Genomic DNA, 19,174 nt, shown 5'->3' on the forward strand with positions numbered 1-19,174 from the left:
TAATATAATAGACGGCGAGAAAGAGAAAGATAAACATTTTAAATCCTAAGTTGTTTCATTTGAATGTTGCCATGTGGGTATCACATTATTTTACTTATTCTATCATATGGACCCTTTTGTAACTTTATTTCAATATCAATAGAATTTCACTACCTTTGAGTACTAAATTAAAATTCAAAATGGAACTAAAAAAAAGTAAAAATTATAAAATTATTGATTGAAAAAACACTCTAAATAATAAAAAGCCAAATTAACTTTAATATTAAATTCATTAATACGATTTTAATTTTATATAATAGTTAGAAAATATATTAGTAAAAGCAAATGGAAGAATAGCTTTAATTAGTATTTGATAAAATATTCATTTAGAATAATTAAAAAATATAAAATTATGATATTATTAAAAATAATATATTTTTATGTTAAAAAAATTATATTTAAATAAAATATTTATAAAATATAAAATTTAGAGTAACATAGCTTTATAAACATTAATCATTAATCAATTATGAACTAACATAAAATTATAATATAATTTATTTATGAAAAAATCAATAATTAATATTAATAAATATAAAAATCATCCAAACACTTTAATTAAAAGTATGAATGGTTAATTATTATTCATTATTAATAATATTTTGTTCATAAAAAAAACTGAAAATATAATTATTCAGATTTAGATTTTAGAAAAATAAACGTATAAGTAACAAATGATCTATTTTATCATGTATATTATAAATTAATGAATTAAACTAACTGATATAACAAATTCTAATTAATTAATTGGTATAAATTATAATAAATTATATGATATTTAAAAAGAAAATAAAATGAATAAAAGAATATAAAAAATAGAAGAATAGAAGACTACAATAAAATAAATTGAATGTAAGTTTTTTTTCTTTTTACAAATTTTATATCACATCTGTTTCAATAATAATAAATAAAAATACATCAACTTAATATCTAAGAAAAAAAGATGAGATAAAATCATAACACAATTCTAAAATAAAAGTTTAAAGTAAACCATAATAATATAATTGCACAACACAAATTAAAAGTAATTTCACACTACAAAATACCACACAAATAGATAAATGACTTAAGCTTAATTATGAATTTTTTATTTATTTATGCAAACATGATAACACCATGGTCTATAAATGCTTAATGGATAACATATCATATATTTCTCTAAATGATGAGCACGGAAGTTGAAGAGTGTGTGCTGATTTGTGTTCATGATAGTTGCCTTCTTGTGACGGCGCCTCATAGGAAGAAAAAGAATTGTTGTAAAAGCTACCCAATGAAAGAGTAATTGGTAAATGAATGATATTTTCTTCTAGTATATATGGTCTTTTATAGCGGTTAAATAAAAATGGAATGAATAAAATTTTGTATTTTTATATTAGAAATAGAATTTGATATTTATCCTAATAAAATTAAATAATTAATTAATTATATTTAAATAAATAAAATAAATTAAATAAAAATATTTTTAAAAATTAATCAAATCAATTAGTCAATACAAATAATTAGTATAATTAATTTTATTTGATTTATTGAATTCAAAAAATAAATTAAAAAATAATTGATTAAATTAATTAGTTGATATAATTAATTTATTATAATTTATTGGATTTAATAAATTAAAAAATAAATAGGAAAACATATCAGACAGTGATTTTTTTTAACTAAATTAATATGTATTTATTGTATTTAATCAGTATAAGTAACAAATTATCTATGTTATTATATATCTTATTTAATCTTGCATGGCACAGGTAATTATAAGTTATATTTTGATTTCTAATTATTTACGTACATTAATGATTAAAATATATAACATAAATATCGTAATTATTATAATTCTATGATATAATTATAATTAACATATTTTATCATAATTAAATATTAATTTGATATAATTATAATGAAAATACTTTCCCAAAATAATATAATTTACTATTATTCATCCACTAATTATTTGGCAATAAACCTTAATATGATTTTTTACATCTCCGCTATGGGAAATAACTACTTAAATATAATATGTAATATATTACTACCTTAATAAATTAAGGCACAAACACAGGATTTAATTAAGGTGATTGAAACTTTCACCAAACAGAATATGACCTCAATGAAATAAAAAAGGGTATTCGATTTTGCATTAATTAGCTATTCGAAAAAATAACATACTAATTCATTATTCGTGTTTTATTATATTTTTTAAATAATATATAGAAAACATATATCCTGTGTATAAAATGTGACTATTAGTAATTTTATTAATAAACATTTTTTTAAACTATTATTAATTTCAATTTTAATAGAAAATATGAGGAAATAATTTTACTTGCCATAAATAATATACTAAAACTGTTAGTATATTATCTTTTATATGGTTAATTGAATTTATCAATGATTTTCCCGTATAAATCGTTATTACCCAGTTTTTAATAACTACTTAATATATAAAATTTGAAATTGAAAATTGTTATTACTAATTTAATTAATTAGTTAATTAAGTAATAATTGTCAAATTATTAAGGTACAAAATCATTAATTTACTCGATAAATTTTCATATATTATTTATATTTCAATTACCCGTGCCATGCAATTTTTGTAAAATTAGTATGCAATTTGTTATGTCAGTTAATTCAATTAATTGGTAATTTTTGTCAAATTAATATTATTTACCCAGTTAATAATACTATTATTAATAATTATTTTTTGCATTAATTTTTAAATTAATTATTAAATAATTATTTTTGTTAAGATAATTGTTTATAATTATTTCAAATTATATTTTGTTAAAATATAATTATTTAGATTATTACTCATGGCACGGGTATAATTTCATTTTATACCAATTAATCAATTATAATTATACGACACGGGTGTAATTTCAAATTTTTTCACCGATTATTGGCAAATAAATTTTATTCCAATTATAAATAAAATCTGTTTTTATTGGCAAATAAATTGTCTTTAGGTCAATGATTTAATATATGTGTAGGTTATTTTTTTGTCAAATATAATGAAAATACAAATAAAGAAATAAAGGATAAAAATAAACTTAATAATATCTGACACTACTTCATTTTATTAAATTATTTAAAAATACCAAATCCACAAAAAATAATCGTAATATATAAATTGAGGTAATAATTTAAAATTCTATAATTATAATTTAATCAAATACTAATAGTAAAACCAAATTACCTAAACAATATTGAACATATTCTAGTCCTTAGTCACGTATATTATAGAATCATTCTTGTAACGACAACCAACTTAAATAACATCGTAAGTTTCAATATTTAGAATTCGTGCAAAATCAGACCATCCTCTTATTAGATAAGCTTCATCATCCGCTATCCATGCAATGCAGCAAGGTATAGAATTGTCACATCGAGAAACCAAACTAACTCTTATTCCCCTCAATGGCATTGCATGCATGCAAAAGAAAGCTGGTAATTTCTGAAAAAAATCAAAATATGTTAAAAAATTATTCTAATAATGAACAGCTTAAACTAAGAAAATTTAAATATATTACCAATAGTTGAAATTGCATATCTGAATTTGTCACGAATTTAGCAAAACTGAACTGAAACTGAGGGAATTCAATTTCATTATGTGCTCCACTTCGAAGATTTTCGAGCAGACGTAAAAAGCATGGAGGGGATGGAACTTGAACTTGCCCTATAAAATTTCGTGGATGCAATTTCTCAATCAAAAATCGAGCTCCTCCTAAGAAATCTAACTTTAACCACATTCCATTGGGTTAGTTATAATAGGTGAATAGATCCAACCATCCTTCGGTAAAGTAGAGACTATTGCCTCTTCTTTAACGTTTATATCCATGTAGTTGGAACCCGAATCAGTGAAGACAACTCAATGAGGTATTTCATGGATGTGATGCATTGTAAATGATTGTGGCAAAAGACAATCGAATTGGAACATTAGACGATAAGAATAACTTAGAGTAACAACAAATAAAAAATTACCAAAAAAATAATATAATAGAATGAGTATATGAAAAATATTATAAAAAAGTATAAATTGTACCTTAAAAGGATCAATTTCAATAAAAAACGAAGAATATATTCTTATTATATGAAGTGGTAAAAAAACACTAAATATAAAATTATGAATTGACTCTCAAATTTAGATTCATGTATCACAGGAAAACACTATATATAGACTTTAGTAAAACAAAAATAAATATGTAAATTACCTATTATTAAGGTAATTTTTTAATAATGCATTAAATTTTGATTTGATACCATTATAATGAAGATATGTTTCTAAATTAGTATAATTATATATTGTTCATTAAATATTAATTACCATATAATTATATTAAAGATATTTTTTATAAAATAATTTAAAAAAATTATTTGATATACGTGAATCGGGTAACAAAGATTTATTTTTATTATTATTATTATTATTATTACTATTATTGATATTATTATTATCATTAAAATTATTAAAAGTATTTTTAATTGATAATTGATAAGTAATTTAATAGTGCATTAAATATTGATTTAATATAATTATAATGAAGATATGTTGCTAAATTAGTATAATTATATATTATTCATTTAGTATTAATTATAATATAATTACAATAAAATAATAATTTAGAATAGAAAAATTTTTTTATTCGTTTTGGAGGGAAAATGGAGGCATGAGAGATCGACACGTCACCTTTAGGGTGTGTGTGGTTCAAAGATTAAATTTTATTACTAGGAATGTTATTCCTAGGGATATAATACCTAGGAATAAGATTACTTGGAATAGAAGATACCTATGTTTGTTTATAAAATTTAATGTCTTGGAATATTATGTAATAATCCTAGGAATGAATAAATTTTTGTTTGGTTGAGTTTAAATTTCTTGGTCATATTATGTAATATGTCAAAATTACCCTTACTCATTCAAATTAAATTATTAATGACTAAAAATTAAATATAAAGCTAATTAAATATTATTTTTTACATTTTTTTTTAATTTACAAAATATCTCTAATAATAAATTTACTAAAATACCCCCTAATAATAAATATGTTTAGTTAAAATTATTATTGATTCTAAATTTTTTTAGAATTTACTAAAATACCCCTAATATCAAATACCTTTAGCTAAATTGTTTATTTATTCTAATTTTTTTAAATTTATTAAAATACCCTTAATATTAAATATGTTCAAATATCAAATAAAATTATTATTGATTCTATTTTTTAAAATTTACTTAAATACCCCCAATATCAAATATGTTTAACTAAAATTATTATTGATTCTATTTTTTTTAAATTTATCAAAATACCCCTGATATCAAATATCTTTACTTAAATTATTATTGATTCTAAATTTCACTTAATAATATATTTAATTAAAATTATTACTTTTTTTACATTTTGAATTTACAAAAATACTTCTAATAAAAAATTTACTAAAATACCCTTAATAAAAATATGTTTAATTAAAATTATTATCGATTCTAATCTTTTCAAATTTACTAAAATACCCCTAATAACAAATATATTTAATTAAAATTAACATTATCACAATTAAATTCACTAAAAAAATATTACTATTATCCAAATGAAAGTTACAAAGAAGTCTCAAAAGTAAAAAATTACTTGCACTAATAAACATACATGCACAACTCTTATACAAGAACACAAACACATAAACAAAATGAAATCAATGTTACGACAGACAACTTCACACATAGAAAAATTATTACAATTATCGAGCATGATGTCTTCTCCTCCATTGGTTCCACATTTCTTGTGCAAGTTGATCTCTCCATCTACCCCAAGCATCACTCGTTTCAATATGGTGGATCGTCTCACCATCTACTCCAAGTATATTTTGATCTTCTATCTCATCAATAGGATCCACAACCATCACTCTTCTAATATGATTATGTAAAAGGCAACAAACAGTTATAATTCTTCCTTGAGTCTTAATAGGATAAAATGATCTTCCCCTTAAAATTTCTCATCTTGCTTTCAATACTCCAAATGCCCTTTCAATGACATTCCTAGCTTGTGAGTGTTTCATATTAAAAAACTCTTGAGCTGTACTGGGTTGATTATGTGGATTAAACTCACTCAAATGATATTTTTGTCCTCTATAAGGTGCCAAAAATCCTTCACAATTCATATATCCAGCATCACATAAGTAATAATGACCTAGTGTGACATACACAATTGAACAAAATTAATGAAAGATCAAATGGTTACTTTGATAACATATTAAAGTCTCAATAAAATACCTTGGGGAACACTAAACCCATTGCGAAATAGTGCATCTCGCAATACCCTAGAATCCGCAGCTGAACCCTCCCAACCCGCCAGTACGTAGATAAATTGCATATCGGGAGCAACCACTCCAAGCACATTGGTTGTTATGTCACCTTTTCTGTTTCGATATCTAGGCTTGTCAGCCTCAAGGACATTGACTTTGATATGAGTACCATCTAAGGCTCCTAGGCAATCCTAAAATCCAAAACAAAGATCAATTAACTCAATCCTAAAGATCACCAACCATATGAGATTTAATAACATTAGCAAAATAAATTACCTTAAACCATTTCCATCGTTCATCCATTCTATACTGGCTAAATGGTTGAGGTTTCTTCAGTAAGAGATTATGACATCTCAAAATAGCAAGCAATACATCATTAAACCGCCTACTAATTGTTTCTTCAGATCTCACAAATTGTCTCTTTATTACTCTAATTTTGACGTCATGTGCTATAATATGTAAAAACATGGCAACCATTTCTTCCACACCCATATTCCTACTTGGTTCTAACCTTCCAACCCTTTTAAGCATGTTACACAATGCATGAAAAGCACATCTATCCATTCTTGTGTTTTCTATACATGCTAGATCACTAAAATAAATAATTCTATCAACACTAACATCTCTTATTACTTGCCTACTATAACTATCATTCCATTTTCTTTTCTTTTTTTTCAATTGCAATATAATCAAAATATAGCAAATCATCAACAACTTAACCATAAGGTCATTCATTAATTCAAAATGTAAAATCAAGCAGGCAATAACTTTCATCTTCTGTTTGGGATCCATTCTGCAAAAAAATAAAATAAAATAAAATAAAATATTTAGCTAGAAGACTTAACTATTTATTTATTCTATGTAAACACTATGAACCTGCGGAAAGAGGGGGGAGAGGAAGTCTATGAAAACACTTGATTTATAGACTAGCCTTACCAATGTAAACAATATAATACATGAGCATTGATCGGCAAAACTCACTCAGAAATCTCATGTCATTCTAACATAAATTGGTGCTGATAACAAAATGAATAACCTGGGAAATACTGTCAATTTATTTAATTCTTACCCCCAAAGATAAGAACATATGAAAAAGACATTTCCGTGTTGCTCCAAATATAAGTAAAGTCCCAACAATAAACAAGTTACAACTTGACAAAACAGAATCATAAAACATGGAATGTATGAAAAAGAAGTTTTTATGTTGCTGCAAATGTAAGCTTCAACATAAAACAAATCACATTTTGACAAATCAAATCATGAAATATGGAGCATGCACAGAACATCATGTACATGAACAGAGAACATCCATTCAAGTAGAAAACTGGAAAAAAAATATTTGTTGGAATAATGAACAGAAGAAAAACAAAATTGGTGATCGAGCATTAAATTGTCCCAGCACCTACATTTGTGATGTTTTATATACATTTTTGAATAAGGGTCTGTCTGTAGTATCATAAAAAATTAAGGTATTTATATGAATAAGGAGCCTGATATTCCCTTACTTAGAATCATGAATACATGTAAGAATGTGGCCATCACATTGGTAAAATATTTAAACTCCACAAAGTACAACCTCAGAAATATATCGCATGTTAAATAATCCAAATCTTAAAATATTAAAATATTTAGTTAGAAGACTTTACTATTTATTTATTCTATATAATGATTACTATAGCAGGCTAAAATGTGGAAAGAATAAAGGTAAGAATTACCACTTTATATTTTCCAAAATCCAAATACAATGGAATTCTTCCAAAGCTGCTTTGATTTAAAGCTCGGTAATTTAAAGCTGCTTTGATTTCTTCCAAATGTTACAGAGCATCTTCACATATATGTATGCAGTTCTCAGTTATCACACCCCACAGGAAACATATGATTAGAAGAAATAAATTGAAGTAAGAAAAAAATAATTAATCTTTAATTAAATATGCTTTACCCTGCTTAACCAGCATTCATGTCCATTACCATTTTAATCCAACAAACATTTCATCCAAAATTATAACATAACTATGAACCAAAATCCAGACCAAAAAAAAAAATCCAAACTAAACAATGAGATCAAACCATAGATATATATATCACTTAACTTTCCTTTAATTTGATTTCAAAATTTCAATTTCATGAAGGGATAAGGACACACATACACATATATACAATCTAGTGATGCGCCATTTAAATTGTAGCCATTCATTAATATACAGGGAGGATATTTCATGCCCCATTCATTCTAGAATTAACAGCCAAGCGCCCAAGACATTCACACTATCATAATTAGCTGTAAGAAAGGATGAAGATCAAGTATATTGATGGACAAGTGCTAATGTGTCTCAAACTAAATCGTCTTAAAAAAAGTGCATCATGCATGTCTTACCAATTAATTATTCAGCAAAGAAAGAAATAAAGCAATTGGCAATAACATGAAATACCTAGTTAGATGTTCAGAAACAATCTCATCCTTCAGAAGATCTTCATTAACTGCCTTATCATTCTTCTTTCCAACAATAGTGCAAGTCTCAAGACCTGCATGAGGCACAAAGTCCAGATGGAGAGCATGTTAAGATTATGATAATTAAACTAGGATTTAGGCAGAAACTTGTCAGGTATCAAAAGTTGTTTATCAGTGATAACATATTTATGGTTAATATATCTATTTTGATGGCACTGCAAAAGGTAAGTATAGAATGTGATTGCGTCTTGTATAACAAGTAGTTAAAACTCTGTCCGTTCAATCCTCCAATCACCTCAAGAACTAACTCTTAATAGGAATAGCCAAATATAGCACACTGTATAACTAAATTACTTCTTCTTTTATAGCTTTTGTAAACAACATTACATGCATTCACTTCACATGTTTAGTTCAAAGCCACTTACCATTTAACTCATTAGCATTCTTATTATACTGCCGCACCACTTTTCTGAAAACAAAAAAAAATATACATTCAGATTTCAGCAGCGTTCAAATAATGTTCAAGCTGGGAGGGGCTAGAAACTGAAGATACACACCTAGTAAAACAAGGAAGCTACAATCTCTTGATAAATAATACAATAGTTGTGGTTTTTAGCCAACCTGAAAATTGACAGGCTCCTATGGCTCAGACTTAACAAGCTCTTCGACAGAATTTCGGTAATTAGCAATCAAGTCTCTGTAACAAGAAGAAAAATAAATACGTGTTTAGCATCAAAATTTAAAGCTGCTTTGATTTCTTCCAAATGTTACAGAGCATCTTCACAGATATGTATGCAGTTCTCAGTTGTCACACCCCACAAGAAACATATAATTAGTAAAACTAGGTTAGAGTTATCTTTTTTTAGCTCTCAGTGACATAATTGCAAATATCTGGCAGAGTAAAAGAATTGCAAGCAATTTTGGTTCTTGAAAAACAATAAAAAACAGCAAACACATGACTAGGTGATGTGCTCCAAAACTCAATCACCAATTCACCATATAACCTTCATTTTCTCCCCTTAAATTTCAAACACCAAAACTCAAAAGCACTCACTGTGGAAAACAACTTTTCAATTTGTGACCTTATGCAAACTTAACAACGATGTTAACTACCTCAGATCAGTGTCATCATCAAATCATCAGAAATTTGGTGTCAAAAACATCGTAATCATCAACTTACATATCTTATTCGGAGGGTAGCCCCTATTTCCAGCATCAATAGCAACCAATTTGCTCTTATTTAGTATCCCCTGCAACCAACAGAAGAAAGTGAAAGAGGTCAAGAGAGAGAGAGAGAAAGAGAGAGAGAGAGAGAGAGAGATCGAAAGTGAAAGAGAGACAGAGGGATAGAGAAAGAACCGTATGCGAAGCACTAGAGAACCGGTGACAAAGCTTCCTCGTCGACGACGAACTCGACGCCAAGCAAGAGAGTGATGGAGGAGAGAGACCAAACGCGAACACGCGACGCAGAGGATCCGGCTAGAGGCGCGGCAGCAACGACGGCAAGCATACAGTCGCGGTGAACTGATGTGAGCTGCGATGATGGAACACGAACATAAACGAACGATTGAAGTGAATTTCCTTCTAGAATAAGGTGACGGGTGGTTGTGCAAACTCAAATCGGCGGCGAGACGGTGCTGACGCCGGTGGAGCTTCCATGAATTTGGGGAAGAAGCTTGGCTAGGTTTTAGTTTCGATGGGGGAAGGGCTCTGCTAGGGTTTTGGTTTCTAATCAAATGAGGAGTAAAAATCTGAAAAGAAGGGTTGGAGTGAAATTAACAAGGGTATTTTGGTCTTTTCACTTTATTATACACATTCCATTCCCATTGGAATTAAAGATAACCAGGGGAGAGATGGGAATGAAATGGGTTGGATTTTGATTCCAGGGAATAAAACATACCCAGGAATAATTTTTTAAATCTTGAACCAAACATGGGAATAAGATATTCCCATCTCAAAATTTCTGGGAATATACTTGTATTCCCTCCAACCACACACACCCTTAGTAGTCGGGAGAAAATCCAGTTTTAGTATATTAAGTAGATATATTCATATGTATATTATTTATATCCTAATTCAAAAAATAAAAGTCAAGTCTAATAAAAAGAAAAGATTCACTAATAAAGTGGCCTTTTACTATAAGTCTTATCTTTTAAAAAGGCCAACACCAAAAAGAGATCCAACTCTATTTAATTTGACGAGTAATCGCCTGATATTTCTCCACTATATTTAGAAGAGAGATTTTAATAGACTCCTAAAATAAAAAGAATAATTATTTATTAAAAAAATAGAACTATTCTAAGTCTCTAACACAGTACTTATCAATTTTACTATAAATATACTGACACTCCAGATATAATTCACATTTTAATCTATTAAAACTTACCTAAAATCTTTGCTAACTTAAATATCGGAATCTTTTATAAGTATCACCCTCCATCTCCTTACAAAAAACTTAAATAAACGACATCTCGACATCAAAGAGGTCGAACATTATCACACTACGGATGTAAACCTCACGTTCGGTCCAATCAACGTTCCAGATCTTTATCGTAACATATATTAATAAATAAAATATTTATTTAAAGAAAATCTAATTTTGCCTTAGTCCTGACGAAACGGAACAGACTATCCACTTTGCCAACGCTTAAGAGGCTAAAGGTGATGACTGATGAGCGATGACTAAAATGAGCTCGTTTCAATGTTTTGGTTGATCTACGGGGCTCAGTCCATAAGCCCATATAAATCCTTATATAAAGGCCCAGTTGTGTATTTTTAATTTTAGGCCCTAAATTGCTAACTCTGTATAAAAAGATACCTAAGCCTTAAAAAAATTTCTTATAGCCCAATATAAAAAAGGAAAAAAATATCGTTTATGTGTAAATAGTTTTTTTTTCTTTTGAACTTATATCCTAGTTCAATACAAAAACAAAAAATATTATTTATTTATATTTTCTTCAACGCTAAATAAAGTAAAATATGAATATTTTCAGTATCTTAAAATCTTATACAAAATGTTCTTTCATTTAGTAATTAGGTGGACCTTTAAAAGCTCGAATCTTTTTAAAAATTTTATTTAGGGTACAAATCAGGAGGACAGAAAAGTAACGAATATAGAAAAAATAGAAATGGGGACAAAAATATAGATTAGAATAATTTTTTTGGACATAAATATATTTTTTTATTTTAAAATTAAAATTAAATGCAAGTACTAGAAGAAGAAAAAGCTAGACTAGACCTATAAAAAGTATATTAATTTAAAACAACGAAAATTTAACTTACCATGGTTTCTTATCTTTATTTTTAATATAATTAAATAGTTTTCTATATATATTGTTTGTTTGTAAAAAATATATGCATTCATTCAATTATGTATTGTCATATAATGTTGTTGTATTTTACATTCATCATATCAACAATTATTCGAAAAATAGATATGATTGATTAACGGTATAAAATTATTTATATTGTCAACTAATGAAAATAAACTTTTATATTTTTAAATAATTATGTTAATATTTATTAAATTATTATCCAACTATTAATTATGTTCCACTCAATTATAAAATTCATTTTCTATAATATTTACAGCATTTTTTTAAAAACTAAAACAGTTGTTATAAACAAGATCATTAAAGAGTGAAAATAAAAAATATTGCATAACTTTAAAATAAAAAATATTAGTTAATAGATTGATTAATAATATTCTTTCTTATCTCTGTTTTTTTTTTAAGAAAAAAGAGACACCAATAAATAAAAAACTAAGATTTGATTTAGTAATTAATTAATTAGTTAGTTAGTTTTATAAAATACAATGTTGTTACTTATTGAATTTTTATTGATCTAATTTATGTAATTATTTTTCTAATTTTACTATTAAGTCCAATTTAATAAGATAATTGTTGTTGTATGTTAATATTAATAAAATATATTTTATTTTAAACAAACATAAATCTCAAAAGAATTATCTATAATTTAAGGTATAGAAATCTTGGTCACTGTATCTGAAATTTGTACAATAATGCAAAATTAATATAAATAAATATATTTGTATTATTATACATATTCGAGTATATTGGTCAAGACTTTTATATGATCGATCATATTCGGATACTCAGTATTTAATTTATATATAACTAGCGTGATAACCCGTGTAATACACGGGATTCACGAAATTTAAACCATTTTAAAAAAATATTAAGAATATAACTAAAATGTATTTTATAAAAATAGATATGTTGTATTAATTTTAGATAATTATAAAATTATCACTAACCTAAAATAAAAAAATAAAATACAACAATTATTCAATATGTCAATAAATGGTATAATATATTTTCTAAGATAATAAAAGATAATAAAATATTCAAATAATTGTTAGACACTAAAAAAAAGTCCAACAGAGATGTAGTTTATTATTACGTATTATGTTAAAAATACATAACGTCAAGATACCTACTGATAGCAAAATAAAATATATACAACATATATAAATTTATTCATTAAACAAAAAATAAAATATGTCCAAGACAACTTAACACATAATTCAAAATATCCATCAAATAGAGTTATACATAGGAGGCCTAACATCGCTGAATCGATAACTCTATCTGGCGGTTAGCTATCGAGCCGAGTTTTAAAATAATGATATCACCCTCTTTTAAATTGTATATTCTACAACACTCACTCCACCCGACTCCAAATTTTCATTCTGTACCTCTTCCTCCACTTTTCAGTAAGTGGAAAAAGAACACATTCTTCTCTACATTGGAATCTGGACCGGTGATCGTCTAAATCGAACCATCTCCACATAGTTTAAGATACGCAGCAAATTTTGAAGCCAAATACTGCAATGAATAATTCATAGTTAACACAAACATAATATTTTCATACACAATGAATAACAGATTTAGGAAGAACATCCAATAAGTTTGCAAGAAAAAAAAACAAAAGAAAACACTCTTTTGAGATCAATTTACCAATCTAGATTGTCCGACATCCGAAGCTGTGATGATCATTTCATAAGAAACCTCGGGAGCATATCTAATTTAGGATAATATGAATATGTTAGTCACCAGACTAAAAAATAGCAAGCTATCCCATGATATTAAAATCCAAAACACAAGGAAAAAAGTTACATCTAGCATTACCTAGGATCAGCCAATTTGTTTGCCGCGTTACTTTGTTCGTTGACCTCCAATGATAAACTACTTCCACTAGATAAATCTATCGGATTATGCAGATTATCCCCTACCAGTGTCCCATCTTGATCATTGTTTCCATTACCATCTGATGAAAACTGATCATCAGATGGTTCAGACCCAAATAAAACCATCACATCAGCTGATGACTCCTCATCAATCCTGGTATACTTGATGTGGAACACTCTTGATACATTATCAGGTGTCTCTGGGTCCATTAGCTTAGGCACATATGCATTAGGATCAAGGTGAACTTGTATGGGTTGGTTGTCCTTATCCCACAATGAAATAAAAAAAATTCCAAAACCGACATACCTAAATTCAACAGATGCCTCTCTATCGATAAGATAGGAAGTTCTAATCTGTTCAAATGAGTAGTCAGTTATGAGCAACTGATCATTCTTTCTTATCACCTCCAGGACTAAACAATTATCTAGCTCGTCAATAACATAAAACATTGGACCTAATCGTTCCCCATGATTTGAAATAAAAGTTGGAGGAAGAGCTCTGTCACCCTATATTTAAATTTTTCCAAAGTTAATTCATGTGTAACAAAACATGCTAAAAAACCTTTACATAATTTTACCTAATTATTTAACAATAGAGGTATTTTAAATCTACCATTATTACCAACTGAGCAACACAAGAGAACAATAATCACGTAAATGAACTAATATTATAATGAAAAGAAAGCCCTAGCATAAATAATTGAGAACATTATAGTTGAGTAAACAGCTAAAATTTAAACAAAATATCCATAGAAAAGGGACAAAGGGGCAAAGCAATCACTCTCAGACATGCAGAAAATAGTAGAAAATAACAAATTAAATATCATAAAGTCAAATCAGGAATCTAATTAATTGAGATTGATACTATTGGCCAAAACTGCACATTGGCCATCAAGCTTATTAAGAATCAAAGAGAAAACTGAGAGATTTCAACAATAAAAAAGAAATTTTTGTTATCTTGATAGATTCTGAAACTAAATTATGTACATGAATTTCGAATCATCTTTTCAGGTATTAATAAATGTTAAATTTTTAAAATCATTATCAATATATGTATGATTAGTAAACATGATATTTTTTATTTTAAATCGACATTGATAATTTATCAAAACTAATCTTTTTAGAGTTATTGTAGTCTATATCCATTTGAGAACAGAAAGATCAGGAACACAGAATTAGCTAATCAAACTCATCTAACAGGAAAAAAACTATCAAGAGGAGGAAAGTAGAAAAGACCACTAACTGAATATAAATTAAAAACAAATCATTCGAAGTTAAAGATTTAACCCACCTCTTTAATCAGTTAACATGCATGATATAATATTCCATAATATATTTCGTTACCTGCTTACTAAAAAGGCGAAATCTAAAAATCAATTCCTTTCCGTTGGACCAGTATTGCTGGGTTGCTAAAAACCTCCTATTAGCACATAATGGTACGATTAGAATTTAAGACTGAGACTTTTAATCAAAAAACCAACTAACTAAGTATACACAAAAAAAAAGTAACAAATTAAAAGCACATTAATGAAAAATACCCAAGAGACCACGTTGGAAAACTACTACACAACATATTTTACAGATTACAACAACTTCTGAAATCTGACCTACATATAAATGAGAAGTCAATAAAATTAAATTACAACATGAAAAATATATGAGAAAGAATTAAAAAAAACTATAGATGGCATAACATCGATATTTAATTGACATTAAAATTTTCAAAAGTTAATCTGAAATACATTGGCCGAAAAAATAAATGAGACTTCAATCGAACTAAAAATGCAGCAAAAAAAACATCTTCTCTAATGCTAAGCAACATACCTGTTTGGATCTTCTTTATTGGCATCCATGGCCATTCAGCCTTATCAGATAGAGAGAGTTGGTATAAAGATTCAAGAACAAAGAAAATATCTTGTCTCTTACTGTAAAAGAGAAAATTATAATAAAGTAAACCCTAATAGGAGATTTCAACAAAGTCAAGAAAAACAGGTGATAAAATTGAATAAAGAAACTTAAAGAACAGACATAAAAAAAGAACAGCAACCATTTATAAATAAAAGAAGAAATAGAGGAACAAAAATATCATTATTTATTCTAGTAAATTAAATTTCTACTAATGCTAATTATAATGTTGAGAAGTTTAAGAAAGCTAACAACTACTACTAATAATAATTTAAAGAAACAATCATGAATTATGAATTTGTTAATTAGAATATGCATTACAAACGATATGAAAAAAAAGAAAATATACAAAAATTAAATCAATAATAAAATATAAAAGACCAGAATGAATATCAAAAAATTATAATTACAATTTTATTTTTTTTACTCTTAAAAGTGTTTTAAATTATCTGCTTAAATTTTTCTTATTCGATACAATATAGTAATACTAAAATTACCGAATTTCACACGGCCAATACAACTTCACTAAAATTGAATTAATTAACTTGCTAAAAAAAATTAACAAAAAAAATAACTTCCTGTTATTATCCTTTGAAGTTCTCTCACGTTAATAACTTACATTTTAGTATGTTACCTTAAATATAGCTTCTTAATCAAGATGATTAACAAAAGTAGCACCTATCCACGTGTAACAACCTGCTAACAAAAAGCATAAAAAAAAGAACTTAATAACAATCAGATGTTGGAGATATCCAAGTGTCAGAGATCCGTTGTTTTGGAAATAAAAAATGTCTTTCTTTCTTTTTAAATCGGGAAGAACCTCTCCTTGAACGATACATGCATGCCAAAATATATGACAATCTCTTATATTGGTTCAAATTAAAACTCAGCAAAATGGGAGAGCAACAAAAATTTGAGTATTAGACAAAAAAATAATCAGAAAAGATACTTGAACTGAGACTATTCACATAAAGGTATTAACTGGATATTTTTAGAAGACAAAACTTTAGTTGATGAAATTACCGAAAGGAAAGCTAGAAAAAATGAAAAGAAAAGCAAAAGAAAAAAAAGTGAAGAGAAGATCATGTTGGGACTGCAATAGTTACGGCAAAACCTTCACTTGTTATTCGATTGTCAAAAAATTTACCTGTTGAAAGAAATGGAGACAGACCACTGGAGATGACGACAAGTTTGTATCTTGTATGATTATTTGGGGTTTAACCATGCAAAAAGTTGGGCGGTGTCTTTCTGGGTTGAGTGAGCTGAGACCCCAGAGAGAGAGAGGATGGACGGCGACGGCGTTAGGTCTTCTTTCTGACCTCCTTTTTTTTTTATTGCGCGTGTGTGTGTAATGTTTGTGAACTTTGTTTTTTGATTGCGTGTGTGTGGAGGTAGGAAGGGGGGTGGGAGAAGAAAGAGTGACCTTTGATTTTTTAATGTTTCTTGGTAATGTTAAAGAGCTAAAAATACTAATAGAAGATATAAGATTATAATTAAAATAATGTAGATAATTCCTTACAAATAAATGACACCAAAAGAACGGTTATGAGAGATGAATTATTAGACAATACAATTAATTTCACAATTATTAATCAGAAAATTTTTTAATATTTATGATAGCTAAAAATAACTAAATACTGAGAAAAATATATTGTAATATAGTTTTTTTATTCATTTGAGAATTTTTTATATCAATAAATTTTATTTGTCTCAAAGTTTAATTAATTTTCATAATTTTTTTATTTTTATTTCTATTGATAATTAGAAAAAAAATGATAGAAAATCACAAAAAAAAAATAATTACTGAACAAAAATTATACGAAATATAAAACAAATTAACATACAAATTAACAAAAAATAACTAAAAAAATAATTAAAAATATTTTTATTTTTTTATAAAAAAATATGGTTCTTCCTCTTAAATATGAAACTTATTAAAAAAAAGTTAATTATTGTTAATAATTTTATCAAAAAAAATTCTTTTTAGTAATAAATATATTCGTATTATTGTACATATCCGAGTATATTGGTCAAGACTTTTATATGATTGATCGTATCTGGATATTCAGTATTTAATTTATATATAATTATGCAGTTGTATCGTATCATTTTTTTTTAAATTATCATATCTCATATATACAATATTCAGTCTGTATAATTAAAACTTAATATTTTTTTTATACGTGTATCCAAAATGTGTAATAGTATTTAAAATCGTAATTTATCTCTACACAATACACATTTCAATAAATATTATATTTTATTAATTTAAATAACAAAATCATCATATAATTTTAGGATTGAATTTATCTCAAATTTGAAGATTGATAAAATAAAAAATAATCATTTAATTATTATATTAAATTAAAAAATTAGGATCTATAATTTTATATATAATGTAAGTTATGAAATGAATTTTTATTTTTTATGTTTTAAAATTTTTAATTTTAGATAATTTTTTCTGCTATCCTGTTTCGGAAGTGAAAAGACAACCCCGTCCATGAGATCGTGGCGAATTGTGGCTCCTGTGATGAGTTACTCTACTTGGTCAATTGTGTCCAGCAACCGTTGACTTTTATAGTAGAGGTTACGTTGAATCTTTTAATTGTTCGATTCATCTCTTTCATTCCCCATAGAAAATTTTTACCTAAATTTTAACATTTCAATTTTATTAGTCATCATTGTCGTCTATTTTAATGATATGTTGAATATTGAATTATTCATTTTTAAAAAATGATTGGTTGAATAAAAAAAATATATTATGAGCAAAACAAATAGGACGCATTTATGTAGAAAGTGGAAACATAAATTTTCAACTAAAATTAATTATTCATAAGTTGATGATGACTGGAAAAAACGAGATACATAGAGCACTTATGTCCATGAATATTCAAATATGGTTAAACATTTATGTATTTATATAAAAAATTGTTAATAACGTATTTATTATATATATAGAATAATAATGGGGAGTCTTAATTCATTTTTTTAATTATTTTCAAATACTTAAATGAGAATAAATTTAAATATGATGAGTTTGAAAAACTCTAATTTAATTTGATGATAAACAAACATTATTAAAAATAATTAATTACAAAATTATTAATTTGATCTTAATTCATATTTGCTTAATTAATAATTTTGTGTGTGCAGATTTGCTATTGGACCGAAAATAAAAGAAAATGTTGCAAGTCCATATATGCATCTCACCTTCAGCCTTGGATATAAAAAATGATAAATTAAGTGGTTGAAGCAATTTGTGATTATTTGGGCCGAAATGA

General features: G+C 26.4%; 1 protein-coding gene across 2 annotated transcripts; it reads right to left on the bottom strand.

Moving 5' to 3' along the window:
• Nucleotides 1–5,590: 5,590 nt before the first annotated feature.
• LOC112800306 (protein ALP1-like) lies at nt 5,591–11,210 on the bottom strand. 2 transcript variants are annotated; one of them, XM_025842518.3, is made up of 8 exons: nt 10,139–11,210; nt 9,960–10,029; nt 9,337–9,476; nt 9,205–9,248; nt 8,760–8,853; nt 6,607–7,123; nt 6,299–6,521; nt 5,591–6,215 (listed from the first exon to the last, which is right to left on the bottom strand). In XM_025842518.3, the coding sequence occupies exons 6-8, from the start codon at nt 7,120–7,122 to the stop codon at nt 6,022–6,024; spliced, it is 933 nt and encodes a 310-aa protein (XP_025698303.1). In that variant the 5' UTR covers nt 7,123; nt 8,760–8,853; nt 9,205–9,248; nt 9,337–9,476; nt 9,960–10,029; nt 10,139–11,210; the 3' UTR covers nt 5,591–6,021. The 2 variants fall into 2 exon arrangements, with proteins under 2 accessions (XP_025698303.1, XP_025698302.1); XM_025842517.3 differs by having other exon boundaries at nt 9,401–9,476; nt 10,139–10,942.
• Between the last annotated feature and the right edge of the window lie 7,964 nt (nt 11,211–19,174).

Source organism: Arachis hypogaea, chromosome 5, assembly GCF_003086295.3.
Source record: "Arachis hypogaea cultivar Tifrunner chromosome 5, arahy.Tifrunner.gnm2.J5K5, whole genome shotgun sequence".
Taxonomy (NCBI): domain Eukaryota; kingdom Viridiplantae; phylum Streptophyta; class Magnoliopsida; order Fabales; family Fabaceae; genus Arachis; species Arachis hypogaea.